Here is a 15,141-nt window from a genome sequence, read left to right as displayed (position 1 = left end):
CAGAATCATCGCACCATTTCTGGAATGGTGGTCGTAGTTTGCGCTTTATTTTGTTTTTGTACCATATCGGAAATAAATCTGAACCAAAAAATGAACAAAATTTACATTTATGATGGTAAAGCTCAAAATGATAAACTTTCCCACACTAGACCGGCCGGTCGCGCGCATGCTTACCGCGCGCTCCCGGTGCTACTTTCGGCCGGCGGCCAGTGGTCGCGGAGCGGTGCGCGCGAGAGGAGGTGGGGTGCGCGCGTGTGGTGAGCGGTAGGCCACCTGTGCCAAAGTGGTTTGTGTCAGCGATTTCGAAATCGGCGATAAAATCGAGTGATATGTATATGCGGAAATAGCGTGCCGCATATACACCCCTGCCATGGATCCAAAGGCGAGCCTTTGGGTAGGATGCGTCCTGCTCCTCTTATGTTTGGATCTATCTGAAGGTGAGTCGGCGGTCGATTCAGGTGATATTTTGCCTCGCTTTTAATTAATTTGGTTAATTGGTATCGGTAAAGCTGGCGTCACCGTCGGCGGTAGGTAGTAAGGTAGGTTAGGTCGTCAGGTTAGATTGTTTTTTTACTCTAACTTCATTTTCACATGTTGATGTACCGGTTAGCGGCGACGGTGGCGTCAACCGATACCGGTTAATTTATCAAATAGAACCTGGTATGAACTGTCTGAAATTCGGAAAGTCGGGAAGGTTAACTGGACATAGGACTGTCATGCCATACAATACAATACAATACAATACAATGCCCAAGTCTCACGGGTGTTGCTTTCGTTTCAACGCATTCTCCGGTGTCTGTAGGCACTCAGTAGGCCGGGACAAGTTACCTTCTTGAGGCTTCTGCAGTCAATCGAACTTATCTTCTAACGATCCTGAGAAATGTCAATCATTCATGTGCGTTGGCAAGTTATGCGTACGTCTTTCGACGGTAATTTGGCAAGGCGCTGTCCCGTCCGTAATTCCCGAGATCAAGATAAATATAATCCTTTTCCTGTCGCGAAAAGCACAAATTATATATTACAGCGAAAAAAACTAATTAGTTAAGGTCTCGTAAAGATCCAGGCAATATGAATTTATTGAGTTTGCAAGATGCCGATGCTGATAAAATTAAAGCGAATTATTTAGGCATGAAGTTTGGTGAACGCCATCGTCATTTGGTTAGTTTTAAAGCCTATAAGACATTTTCTGTGATTTTTTTATTCATGAGAACGGTATTATTTCATTGCTTATTTTATTCGTGACATGGGTGTAAGCGTCTTTGGTAAACAAAGCTAGTTCTTTTCAATCTTTTCTGATCAAAAGTAGCGCGAATTGGTTGCTCCACGTTTGTCCAGCTATTTATACCTCCCTGCATAAGACCGGCGCAAGGAGGCCCGACCTGACCTGACCCCGCCGGAGGGGGGGGGGGGGGGGGTGCTGCGACGTCACCGTAGGTCAGCCGTGCACTGGAGGAACAGAGCTTACCACAGGCAGCGCGAGTGAGCGGGTCAAGACGGCTGTGGCTGAGATGTCCGCAGTTCAGCGTGCTCCTTTATCCGCCGCAACCAACCATTCACACCTCCTATTTCCCTCCTATTTCCCGCAGCCTCTTATGTGGCGTAGGTATATGCTCAGATTGCATTAGGTACATGTTATCGTTCTGTTCGAACAATGCACTCCCTTTTTCTCTTTCAGTCAGGTTAGTGGTTATGCATGATCAGTGACCACCAACAAGAAACATAACTGGTCTGTACTGATCAGATTAGTGTACCTACCGCCCGCTGAATTGTCATTTGTCAACACGGGTGGGCTCAGTGCTCAGTGGGCTTTACCAAGATTGGCTTTACCATGCTGATAGCGAGACTTTGAATCGCACCGTTGCTGCTGTGAGGCGGTGGTGCAGAACACGGATTACGTGATGAATGTCACCTCATCACACCCTAATTGGTATTTGGATTGAAGGTGAATTTCGAACGCTGCTGGGGCATATGTTCCGTATGCCCCCCCCATCTTTCCTAGATTCCAATTCTCATTCTCATTCATTGCATTTCCTAAGTGCCAGCTGATGATCATTCAAACAGCGAGCAAATATATTTCAAAGGGTTGTTATAGGAATATGCGAAATGTTTTGAACCCATTTGGGCGTCATCATCGGTCCATCACGCAAATGAGCAGTCCGTCGGTACACACCCTCCCCGTCGGCCCTAATCGACCCCTCCCCCTAGCCCCAGGCCAGTCGCACACACGCAGTTCGACCGAACGCTTCCGACCCTGTCTGCGACCCGGCCGCCGCCGAACGGCCCTCCGACATCCGATTGGAGTTCTCTCCTCCTCCCTTCCCGCGCCGGAGGCTCCTCCGATTGGAGTGCGGCACCTCCTCTCCCCTCCCGCGCCGGAGGGCACTCCGATTAGAGTGCGGCACCTCTCCTCCTCCCCTGCCGCCGCCGGAGGCTCCTTCGATGGGAGTGCGGCACCTCCTCTCCTCCCCTCCCGCAGCCGGAGGGCACTCCGATGGGAGTGCGGCACCTCCTCTCCCCTCCCGCGCCGGAGGCTCCTTCAATGGGAGTGCGGCACCTCCTCTCCCCCCCCCCCCTCCCGCCGCCGGAGGGCTGACTCGGGAGCGGATGTGGCTCCCCGCCGGCAGCTGGCGACGCCTCCCCGGACTCCCCGGCCGATTTTCAAACCTGATTGATGCCAACCGCCGCGGACCACTTGTTGACGGAGACTGCTTCCGGTGCTGCGCAGCGTCTCCGAACTCTGGAAAGGACGGACGCGTCGGCGAGGCTGCACCATGCACATTGCACATTGCACATTGCCCATTGTCATCACGCATTGGCAGTGCGCTGTATCTAGCGCTAGCTAGTAAGGGCGCCGAGTAGCAAAGTAATCTTGGCATGTAACACATCTATATTGCGAGCGCTGCCTTGCTTTGCGACTAGGATCCCAAAGGTCCAACCTCTATTGCCTCATCTGTTACCAGTCTGCTGCTGCCCTGAATTATGACGGCGCCGTGCGAAGGTGCTCGCCGGACGGACGTTTCCGTTTTCCTCTGCCGTTCGCCGAGTCGTGATGCCTCCGTGTCGGGACCGGGACAGCGTGTGTGATCGAACTCGGTCACGATTTACGGCTCTCGCTCCCATACATTGCACGGTCACATCTGCACCAATGTAGGCACGACAGCTGGCCACAGCAGAATGGCATTAACACTGCATGCGGGCTCAACAACTGATTTCGCTCCCTTACGTCTGTGTGAGCGAACCACTTTAAATTCCACTCTAAACAAGACCGATAGGGCCGTCCTTCATTGCTCCGTGGCGTAGCTTGTACTTGGTTGAGATTATGTAGGTGGAGTTGTGTGCTGCTTACCATGAAATCCACCTGCCTCAACCTCAGCTCGGCCGTATCGCGTCAGGCGAGTTCCCGTGTCGATGAGACGACCGGCGCTCGTGGTCCGACGCACTCGACGGAGTCCATTAGGCAGCCTATCGCTATCGCGCGGGAGGGCACTCGACCCGTGAGATCGGCAGATAGTGTTTGTCGATTCGCGTGGCTGGACGGACACGGTTTTTGTCTCGGGTCACGCGCTGTCACGGCTCTGTGGTCGGCCCGCCCGCTGCGCCTCCCTCCCTCCGCCGCCGCGACTGAGTCGTCAGAAACCGCCGCGCCGGACCAGTCGCTTGCGTCCGGCGTCGCCGCCAATGTCCCGCCGCTTTGATGCGCCTCTCGAGTGTGACATCGTTTAATGGCAACTTAATATTGTTTACGCGACCGACTATCTGATGGTACACGGTGCCTAATGAGCTTTGCAAGTGAAAGGGGCCACGAGGCGTGGGAACTGCGGCTTGGAGCGGGGGACGGGCCGATTGTTAAAAACCCGCCCGGCCCGGTCGGTAACTCAATTTCGCTGTGCGGTCGGCGTCACGGGGGACTGATTGAAACGCTTCATCTCTGAATGGGTGTCGGGGGACAGTTTCACCGCCCCGCCGATGACAGTTTAATACAACTGGCCCTCTGAATTTAAAAATCAGGGCTGAAAGGGGAGGGGTTGGGTGCCATGGGCGTGCACCCCTCAGTTGTTTCGCAATTAGCGCCGGGGAGGCACGCAGAAGGGCGGATTTTTAGGGGGACGGCGGCTGGGAGCGCCCGGAGGTCGGCTGGCGTGCCGGTGCCGGCGGCGGGCCGTGTGCCGCTGTCCGTGTGCCGCGCGGAACAGCCGTGTGCCGCGCGGAACGGCCGTGTGCCGCGCGGACCGGCCGTGTGCCGTCGCGGCTGGCCCGCCGCCCCGTGACACGCCAGCGGCCGATCGGCGGCGGTGGCGTGTCGGCTCAGACGGCCGCCGTCTCCGCCCCCGCGCTGACATAGTTGAGCTAACCCTCCCCCCAACCCTCCGGTGATACGGGCTGTCCCGTCCCGCCATCACCGGTGAATCAGCGGCGGATGGCGCGGCGGCGCCGCGGTGGGAACGGAAGCGCGCCTTGTGAAGACGCCGCGCGCCGGTGGCCGGCCGGCGCCCGTCAAATGTCTCGGCGGGAGGTCTGTTCCTGCCTCGCTCCTGGACAGACGCCCGCCGACCACAGCGTGCCGACAGCGGCGTGTTCGCCTCTGTTTATCAGAATGGTCGGCGGTTTATTTTAACCGGGTTCGATTTCGGTCGTTTTTTGTTCTGGTGAGTAGTTCCACGCGGCGTCGCTGTCGCCCGTCTTGGATTATGTGCGTGACATCACCCCTCCGCTGGGGAGGGGAGGGGAGGCGCGAGGGGCGGCCGGGAGCGTGGGAACGACTCGCCACTTGTACGGGGCCGCCTGTCCCCCAGATGTGCCGCCGGCGCCGCGGCGCGCTCTCTCACCGAGTTTTTGTTTCACTGGTGGCGGCTAGAGCGCTCGCGAGTGGGGCGGATGTCTCGTCGCCAGATGTTGAGTGAGGGGAGCTGCTACTGCTACTGATGCCGGATTGGCCGTTCCCAGTTCGGGTGTGACATTGACGGACATACGCGGCGGGCGGCCCGTCGGTGGGAAAGTCTCAGATCGATTTGGATATGCAGTTTTGAATGTTGCTTTCCCATTTCGGCTCCGTCCACCTTTTTAGGTAGCTTAGTCGATTTATCATCGCAGGAAGAGATTGCATTGGCGTAATCCGATTGTGTTTTTGTTTATGTGGCATGTCGGTAACAATTTTGAAATCCGATATATTTTGTGCTTATCGTCTATCGCTTATCGCACGGCATGAGGTCTGGGTGTGCCGAGGAATGTTAAAATGTGCACATGGCAGAAGGCCATGAGGAGTCAGCTTCCACGAATCCGTATTCTAGGTGTCGAGTTGGAGGTGACAAATAGCGTCACATTCCGTGTGAAGTCGTATTGGCGCGACCAGATTGTGAATTAGATAGTTCTCTTGATCCGCGCTTCTTGGTACCTGAGTAGTTACTACCCAACCAAGTAGTTCCTACCTGGATCAAGTACCTACCCAACCACCTTTCGGAGCGGTTCGTTGCCCGACCCTTCTCCTTTGCGGAGGAATCACACTCCATTTCCGGGCCATTTTTCCCTCCCCCGCCCCCGTGCCGGGAAGCCCTTCATTTTCCTGCGTCGTGCGACATGGACGGCCCCGGGGAAAACTCGGGCGGATACCGTGCGCAGGCTGCGCGCGCCGGCCGCCCAGGAAAGAAGCCGGCCAGTGTCGGAATGTGTTTAGTCCGGCAGACTGGTCAGAGGTGCGGGCAAGTGATCTGGGTGGATTTGGGAAATAAGGGCCAGGTTAACAGCGTCTTCAACTTACGCTCTGGCGCTCTGCTGGCTTGGTCACACGACTTATGCTTTGACTGTCAAATGACATGCCACTAACTCCGAGACTACCCTTCACATTTGTCATCTTTTTGCCTGTTTTTATGACCCTAACGATGGAGCCAAGGAGGGCCTCCAATTATGAGGTTTCAGACAGGTGTCCATGAACTGAACATCGCCTCATTCGTTTCGTCAAAAAAGTTTGAATATGGATGTCGCGGCTCCGAGGTTCAAGTGTTACAACACGTCTGGCGGGGCGCCACATATCGCCTCTGCTGCTTTCCCTTTCCGCCACGGCCGGTCACCGTTAGACGGTCGTCCGCCTGCCGTGGGCTCCAGTCTGCAGAGGAACAGGCTGCGGGGCACCGGTCAGCGGGGCCGACGGAGTGCCGTGTTGGCCAACAGTGGCGCGTCCCTCCCCCATACGGGGAGGACAGCTTCACGGTCCGCCGACCTGGCGACTGGTCGGACAGATCGGGGTGATTGGGAGAGGAGATAAACCGACTGGCGGCGGCCCTGACCGCGGTCGGGGTCTCCCACCGGAGCCACTGCCACAGTGCCACCTCCACCGCTCGTCCGCGGGGCTGCACCATGCGCCGGCCCAGCCGCGGGGCACGGGTCGCGTGGCGTGCCGCCGCAGGGCGTGTGTTGGGTCGCGTGGCCGGAAACGGGCGGCGGCCAGCGGCCCGGTTAAATGCGCGGCCCGCTCGCCGCTCGCACCTGCGCCAATCGCTTCCGACCGCCGCCGTTTGAATGGGCTGGCTTCCGGCGCGTCACGGCTCGGCAGTTGGGCAGGCAGTGAGAGGACGAGGTCGCTGGGGGACGGGCCGGCGCGGTGGGCGCAGCAGCTCACCGACCCCCGCGCCGGCCAATGCTCGCACCCCCTCCCCTGCTCCCTCTTATCTCAGGCGTCAAGACGATAACTTTTTGCTAGATGACCGTGTTCGTTGAGAAGTCAAGATGTGTGAAAACTTATCGTTGTGACACAATCATTGGTGACGACGTGTTAGCGGTCATTGGTATCAGCTGACCAGACTTTTTATTCCGACGCGTAGATTTTGCGCTGGGAATTGATCCTGCGATAGGCGCTTTTTTTTGCTCCTTTTTCAAGGAACTCCTGTTATAATATGCTTCAGCATAATAACCACGCTTGTTCAGGCGAGTATATCCTTTATACCCATATTTTTATTGTCGTTGCTGAAGTCTGATAGTCGTTTGTTTCTGGATGGTGTTGCGTGATTAATGGAGTTAGGGAATCTGAGCCGTTTTACTGCAGTTCATTTTGAGGTCATTTGTTGACGCAGTATAATCCGAATGTCGCCAAGTGCAGAGCAGCGGGTAGCTGCGCTGCCCTGCTGACATTGATGATGTACGAGCACATGCAGGCCGTGTGACATGTGCAGATGAAACATGTGCCACTGCTGGCTGCAACAACAAACACGCGGTGAGCTCAGTGTCGCTGCAGTTGCTGTCCCCGCACTGCGAGGGAGCTGCTCTCATCGTCAGCGGACGGACCGCTGATAGTGCCGAGAGGATGGGAGGGTCGATATTTTATTTGGGCATTTTGTCTCGTGAAAACATAGTACAATCACTTGTACCTACCCTAAATTATTACTTAACGACTGATACATGTTTCATGCGTCTCGTCAATAACCGGGAGCACGCCTGGCTGCCTGCACCCGCTGTTGCTCCGACTGGGGCCGCGGCGCCACCCGAGAACCGTCCGTGTCCTGCTGGCTCTGGGTGTAATGACACCAGTGCAGTGGCACCAGATTAGTGGCGTTCTGTTACTTGAGTGTGTTGTCACCGAATGAAATCAGTCCCATTCCTCGTGCGGCGCCCTCATGACGACATCTTGCATCTGAGGCTCTGGAGTGACCCCCGTGTGTCCGGTATCAAGCTTGGTGGCGGACCGAGTGGACCCGAGAGTGACTCTCTGATGGCACCGCCCCGATCGAATACCGTCCATTGTTCCCTCTCTGATACTGCGCCCGGCTGGGTAACATTGGATCACTGACTACTGACCGCTCCTCTCTGTTGATACCTCTGCCTCTGACCACCGATACCTCGCTGCTGATACCTCTGACCAATGACCACCGATACCTCGCTGCTGATACCTCTGACCAATGACCACCGCTCCTCACTGCTGATACCTCTGACCAATGACCACCGATACCTCACTGCTGATGCCTCTGCCTCTGACCACCGATACCCCGCTGCTGATACCTCTGCCGGCTGGTATCATACCTCGCTGCTGATACTGCTGGCCGCTGACCCCCGACCGCTGACCGCTGACCGCCCTCTCTGTGCCGCAGGATTCCGGTCCTGCCACCCGAACCCGTGCAAGAACGGCGCCGAGTGTGAGCAGCGCCGGCGCGGTGACCCTCCAGTCTGCAAGTAAGTGCGCGCCCAGCGCCGCGTTCCCACGGGTTTCCTCTGTTCCGCGCTAAAAAGGCCGCGCTGTGGTCGGCGCCGACAGGACAGGGGAGGGAGAGCAGCTGGACTTGTTTGGAACCAGGCCGGGGGAGTGGAGAAAGGAACGCCAGGCCCTGAAAAGGTTCTGGTGCCGTCCGGGTTGCGTGGTGTTTTTGGGAGCATTTACGCGTGACGAATTGGGTCAGTATTGTACGTTTGGGTAGTATGAGGCGGACTGAATTCAAATCTGGTGTTCAAAAGAGTAGAATTAGTGCTCACGGCGTATGTAAGAGTATAGTGTCTGCTTCTGCCGGCTCAGTGCCCGGAGGAAGGCTGGGGCTGGCCGGCACCGCTGCTCGGAGCCGCTCGGGGGCGGGCGGGCGGGCCGCGTCCGTGGCCGGTGGGCGGCTATTTGCCGGCTGAGGGGTGTGCCGACCGGCTCTCTCCCGGCCGACCAGCCGCTTATGGAGCCGGCCAATCATCCTCATTGAGCCGTAATAGCCGCGCTGGACGGCCGGCGCGCCGATTTGGCATGCAGCCGGCGCGCGGCGCGCCGTGCCGTACCCGCGCCATTAATTGGCGCGTCCGCGGCGCACGATGGGCGCGCCCGCGCCGCGATCGGGCCGACGCTTTCTCCGCGGCGCGCCGCCTGCCGCTCGGCGCCGCGAGCCGCCGGTCCTCCCGTCGGCGGTCATGGAGCCACCTGGGCGCGGTCTGGCCCGGCCGGGTCAACACCGGCGGACCGGCGCCGGGCGACAGGTCGTCCTCGTCGTATATCGTCCCGTCACGCCCGTCCCGTCTCGGCCGCCGTCTGAGTCGCGCCTCGGCCGGCCGGCGCGCACACACACCTGCCTCTGTTCGTTATCGGCCGATAGCGGGCCGGTCCGGCCGACAGAGCGGCCGCCGGCCCGGCCCGATAGGCGCCGTCCACCGGCCACCGGCTGGCGGCTACCGCCGCCGGATGGGGGCCAAATACGCTGACTGGCCGGGTTTGGGCCGGCCTGGAGCCGCCGCTGCCCGTCCGTCCGGCCCGGTCCGGTCCGGTGGGGTAGTCAGGTGTCCCTCGTGGCCGACGGGTGCTGGGGGCGGCGGTTCGTGCGCGGCCGTGCACAGCTCTACAGGCCGGCGCGGCGCCCGGCCTTGTCTCTGGGGCTGGTCGGCCTCTCCAGCAGCCGTGACGTGCGTACGGATGCCGCGGCCTGAGGAGAGGTGGTCGACGGCGGCCGAGAGGTGTTGGGCGGCCGGCTCACGTGCTGAGACAGCAGCGACGGCCGGCCACTCATGTTCCGCTGCGCCGGGGAGCGCTGTCCAGTGTTGACAGGCCGGAGAGACACTGCTGCCCGCCGTGGGGCACGGGGTCCGCCTGGGATGTCTCCACCCTGTCCAAGACAGTAAAAGAGCTGCTACGCAGGCAGCATTGGTGGCGTGCGCGGCTATCCGAAAGGCTTGGACCTCAGGCAGGATAAGCCTTATCATTCTGGCAGATACTAAATGCCCGATGCTTGGCTGGCGGACTGATGCGCTTGTAGATGCAGATTAGGAGCTTACTGACAGTTGTACTTGCGTCACCACCGTTGAGCTCGTGGATTTTATTGCATCTCTGGTGGATTTGTGTCCTGTGCTAGCCGAGTTGGCTGTTGTCCGATGGCGGCAGGCTATAAGCCGGACCATTTAGTCCCCCGGCGAGCATCGTAACAATGTCTCCGACCGGGGGTCCACTGCTCCCGTCCACGGTTTATCTGTCTCCAGGCCGGGGCTTCACTGTCCCCAGCAGGGAAATTTGCCGTCTCCACCCAGGGCGCCGGTATCTCACCGTGTCTCCCCGTCGTCTCCTCTGCCGCTTACGGCTCTTACCGAGCGTACACGGCCGTCACAACTCGCCGTAACTCCTCGAGCCGCCACAACTAGCCGTAACTCCCCGAGCCGCCACCACCTGTTTATTTACCGTCCCGTCGCCGAGCCACGCAGCCTGTTAACGGCCGACGCTGTGGCCGCTCCGATTACTGGACAAAAACACTGCTCCAACCCGACCCCGGAGCTGTGAGACGCGGGCTCAGCGCGGTCGGCCGGCGACATGACCCGGCCGGCGGCGGTCGCTGTGGCGGCGCGTCTCAGCCGGTCCTGTAGCCGCGCTCTCCAGTCGCGGGCGGTGTCCGATACGCGCCGAGCTGTTTGTGCGAGTCGTCGTCACGCGGCTGTTATCAGCGGAGACCGGCGCACAGCGCGGCTCGGTATTACACGCCACTCTGTCCGAACGGAGGAGGCGGGAGGGGGAGGGAGGAGAGGGGCGCGTTACACAGGGCGAGGCCGAGCGACCCGTGAGCGCCATATAATCTCGGCGGTTGAGCGGCGCCCTAAACCAGTTATCATTGCCCTGTGTCGTGGCGCAGGCAATTGGTCTGTATATTACTGAGGCCGCTGGGCTGGTCCGCCAGCTGCGTGGGAACGTCCTCCGCCACCGACGGAGGCAGCCGTGGCGAATTTGGTGGCCTGTGCGGCTGCGCCGCTGCAGTCGCCGGACAGTCCCTATCACCGGCCGGCCCGCAGCAGGCCGCCCGAGAGGCTCCGCGGCGGTGGGAGCGCGGTCAGGGCCGCGCCGAGCTGCTGAAGCACGTGCGGCCAGGGACTAGGCGTCGTCGTGACCGACCGATCACGCGGCGGCCCGTTCGACGAGACCGGCACGGGCCACCTTTGACCGGAGCGCGGCCCCGCCGCCGGCTTCCGTGCCGGCCGACCCGGGCGCGGTGAGCTGTCCGCCGAGCCTAGCCAAGCCGAGCAGAGCCGGGGGCTGCCGGTGTCGGGCTTCACCGTGTGTGGGAACACCGCCACCGCATCGATCCCTTTTGGAGTTTTTGTGGCGCGTCGGCGGTCGGCCCGCTGGCGGGCTCGGAGGCTACAATCACGGCGAGGCTGGCCGATCGGCGCCGCGCGGCCGCCGCCGCTGATTATGGTGCGCGCCGCTCGCCGGGCGTCCGCCCGCGGGCGCCCGGCGCGGACGCCCCGAGGGCGCCCTCGGGCGTCCGACAGACGGCCGGCGGGCGCCGTGGGAGCGCCGGCCGGCGTCCGGTCGGTGCACGCCGCCATTAGGGGCCGAGTTATGGGCGCCCGGTGGGATATGCACGCCGGGGTGACAGAGGCCGCGCAGAGGTGCAGCCTTCCGCGAAAGGGCCGCGCCGCCGCCGGCCCAGGGCGCATCGGCGGATTTTGACGGCATTTTCTGCACTGAGTCCAACACGCGACCGACCCTGCATGCCTGCGAGCGGGCGACTCCAAGGCTGTTTGTCTGCTCGGCCGGAGGTATGTGTCTGCCTCCCATGGCTGATGCCGGCGGGCCTGTGAGCGCGCTGCTAAAGCCGCGCTCGGAGCCGGCGGTCCCAGCGCTGCAGCGGCGTCGATCACGCGCTGTCGCTGCTCTCAGGCTGGCTGCTGCTGCTACACATACACACACAAACACTGCCAGACCGCGGCGGCATTCCTGGGCAGTCCGTTTACCGGGTGTCGCCGTGTCGCTGCCGCTCTCCCACGACGGAGCGCGCCGGCTGCGGCCGTCCTGCGCCGCCCGGTCCTGTCAGCCGGGTAACATACTGCCGCTGCCGCTGCCGTTGCTGCTGTGTGCTGGGCAGTGGGCACGGACGCCAGTCACGCGTCCCGGCCGCGCGTGGACAGACGCGCTCGACACCGGACACCGCGCGATGAGCGCGATAGCGACTGAGAAAATAAACAGCCCGCTGCGCGCGGCCGTGTCGCGCCCATGCTCGGCACCGCTCCCGGCTCGTTCGCGCCCCGGTAATGGGAACCGAGGGCCGTGCGGGGTGCCGCGGCCTGCAGCGAGGCCATGCGGGCTGCTGCCGGAGGCCGGGGCGACGACAGGACGCGGCGGAGGAGCCCGCTCTCTGCCGCTTCCGTTGGAATGCCGCACCGGGCCGCGGACGGGGGTGTGCGCAGCGCCGGCCACATGTCGCGGAACGACGCCGGAATGTTTCTGTCGCTCGACTGGCTGTGGGGAGGGGGCAGGTGGTCAGTTGGTGAGCGATGTGTGTGTGGCCGGTGACGTCTATCCCCCTACCTTGCTAGGTTAGCGACTTTACCACGGAAGATGTGGGCGAGGTCATACCATGTCATACGTAGGATTTTCACTTACGCGATAGCTTGGTAGGTCTGTGGCTGCTTTCCGTATCACTGCTGGATCAGGGAGTGAAAAGTGGAAATAAATCGCGTGCAGCATTATGTGGGATTCGACAAATAAAAGTTCGTGTGTGAGTTATAATCTCTCGCTGAAGAACAAAGGACTCTCGGAAGCAGCCCAGTAAGGTCCGGCGCCCGAATTACGTGATTCACTGCGTCTGTGGTCGACCCGTGGTGTCCTGAGTTCATTGCCCCCTTTGGTGCCCATACCGTGCGTCTCTTGCCGGTCATGCGATCGGCAATGTTCCATAGAAATTATCAGAGTTCCAAGCGCGACTTATTTCGTTGGTATTAGGTCTCATGAGCCATGCCACACACGCTTTTCCCATAAGCCTATCTGGAAGCCGAGGGCAGCGACGCATTTGGAAGCTAAGGCTGCCCGTGTCGGCGCTCGGCTTTGGATCTCTGTTTGCAGGGAATGCAGCTCGGTGTCCAGATCCGTCACTGCTCAGAGCGACACCAGGTGTTGCGCAGAGAACGTTGCACTATTTTCAGTCATGTGCAGGGCGCGCCGTCTGGGTAAAACGTTGGGAAATCTTGAGAGTCTGGAATTTGCTGCAGCACAGGAAATCACCGTCAACTGATCTATGTGCGCTGCAGCTGCCGCATGGCTGTTGATTGTTGAGTGCCTTGTAAAGGACGACGAATTGTCGTTCTGAATGCCAGATTTTGAGATCGACTCCGTGTTTTCGCTACACAATGCTGCTAGTGAAATAGACAACGTGACTAGCGCACGCTCACATCATATGAAACAGCCTTTGTTAATGCCTCGTGTCTTGCAAAAAAGGGTTGCACGCTTTGCTGTTCAGGAAACGGATGTAAGCAAGTCGACTGACACTTGGGTGCGTCACTTTCGCCGCGGGTGTCGGCGATGCGTCACTATCGTCGCTGAGAAACATGAGTGATACGCTCGGCGGCGCGGTGCGTCATTGCTGTGCCCACGGAGCGTGGGCCGTGGTGGGCAGGTCGGGACCGAGCCGCCGGCCGGCGGCGGAGACCGCCTGCTGGTGACACAGCGGTCGACCACTGCTTGGGATACTGCGGGGACGCTGAGAGAGGTGACCGGAGTATGTTCGTCCCGGGACAGCGCGCCGAGCTGGAGACCGTGACGGAGGGGGACGTCCCGCTCCCCGCGACCCCGGACCGCCGCGGGAGGCCGGCACGTCGGCTGCCCGAGGAATGTGAGCGGTCGGAGCTCCCCTCCTCGGCGGGCCCTGGGACGCCCCGGGGGCGGGCCGGACGCTGCTCACGACAAATGGAGGCGGTGCGCAGACCGCTCGGCACGCCACCGTCGGCCGGCGCGACTCATGAATAAAGCCGAGCTGTCAGTCGACGAGCGGCGGCCGGTCGACACCTGGCTGAGACCGCCCGGCCGCCGCGCCGCCGCGCCGCCCAAGGACTCGGCGCGCCACACTGCCCTGCCGGGAGCCGTCTTTGTCCCGCCGAGAGCCGCGCCGGTCAGCCGGCCGATCCGCTGTGACCGTCACGTCACGCGTCACGCCGTCACGCTGTGACCGCCGGTGACGGTGCAGCGGCGGGGAGCGGCGCCGCTGAGTTTGCGTCTCGCCGCGGTGGAGAGGGTCCGGGACTCCGGACCGGCCACCTTGTCAGGAGACGCGGTGGCGGCGGCCGGCCATCTGGCGTGCGCGAGCAGGTGGCCTCCGTCTCCTCCAATCAGCGCCGCGGCCCAGATGACGTCACGCCTCTGCGGCCCAGCTGCCGGCGACCCGAGGGCACGGCCGGAGCGGCCGGCGAACAACACGTGGCACCAGCAGCGGGCGTCGGCCGTCCGCCGCCGCGCCGCCCAGCGCCTTCTCTTCATTAGCTGAACGCAACTGGAGCCGGCCGGGGAGACAGTTTGTCACCGCGCCGACACCGACTGGCGCAGACACGAGACACCCGTCACCCTCCGCTCTCCCTCCAGCAGCCACATGTCTCGGAAAAACAGACCGTCCTGCGGGGCGCGCCTTGCGCCGCCATGTTTTCCATCTCTGCTCGGCTCGTCACCGCGCGTCTCGCGGCCGACCCGTCCTGCTCGGAAGCCGGCGGCGGCGGCCGCACGTCACGGCGCCGTGGCGTGGGAACGCGTGCCGCTCGGGCCGCGCGCTGTCACTTGCCGTGTAATTGCCGGCCGGGCCGAGTCGGTCCGCGCCGTCACGGCCGGCCGGCCAAGGAAGACGGCTCGCCGGAGTCGTGTCCGCTCGGCCGCCGCTCGGGTGCCGAGTCCGAGCGGCCGGCCGGGACCGCCGGCAGATAGCATCAGCCGGCCCCGGTGCCGGGCCCAGTGCCATTAGGGCGCGCCGGGCGGCGATGGAATTCGCGCCGCCGCCTGGCTCTAATTGAGTGACGCCCCGAGTCCGCCGACGGTTGGCCAGGCCCGCCTGTAGGTACTGCGGGGCTGAGGCTGGAGCTGGAATTGGACGGTTGGATTTCAGCGTGAGACACTGGCCGGAGTCGGCTGAGTGACTCATGCCGCTCAGTAGCGGAGTCGGAGTCAGCTCTCTGGGCGGGAGTCTGACTCAGCCGGACGCTCGGGTCGGCCCGGGGCGTTTGGCGGAGTCGATGCAGCCCTGACCTTCCACGTTCTGTTCTCACGACCGCGGTGGTCATTACGTTCGGGCGGAGCCGCGCCTGTAATGGCCGCTGATGGGCTGCCCTCTGCCCCGCGCCGCGCCGGCCCCGCGCCCCGGGCCAGAAGGCGCCCGCGCCGCCGCGCCCGCGCCGCCGGCCGCCGGCCACCGAGCCGTGGCTTATCCCCCTCCGAATCCGGCCGGCGGTTTT

General features: G+C 61.7%; 1 protein-coding gene across 1 annotated transcript in view; it reads left to right on the top strand.

Annotated features, from left to right (window-relative positions):
• The first annotated feature begins 207 nt into the window (after positions 1-207).
• Positions 208-15,141, top strand: part of LOC122393164 (neurogenic locus Notch protein-like) — a 49,657-nt gene continuing 34,723 nt past the window's right edge. The window contains exons 1-2 of the mRNA XM_043388905.1: positions 208-437; positions 8,076-8,157. Coding sequence (XP_043244840.1) covers positions 371-437; positions 8,076-8,157 — 149 coding nt within the window. The 5' untranslated portion in view covers positions 208-370. The remainder of the gene's footprint in view (positions 438-8,075; positions 8,158-15,141) is intronic.

This window comes from Amphibalanus amphitrite, unplaced genomic scaffold (assembly GCF_019059575.1).
Source record: "Amphibalanus amphitrite isolate SeventyFive unplaced genomic scaffold, NRLGWU_Aamphi_draft 000520F_arrow, whole genome shotgun sequence".
Classification (NCBI taxonomy): Eukaryota; Metazoa; Arthropoda; class Thecostraca; order Balanomorpha; family Balanidae; genus Amphibalanus; species Amphibalanus amphitrite.
Note: the sequence above shows the minus strand (reverse complement) of the source record. Positions and strands in the feature narration are given on the sequence as shown.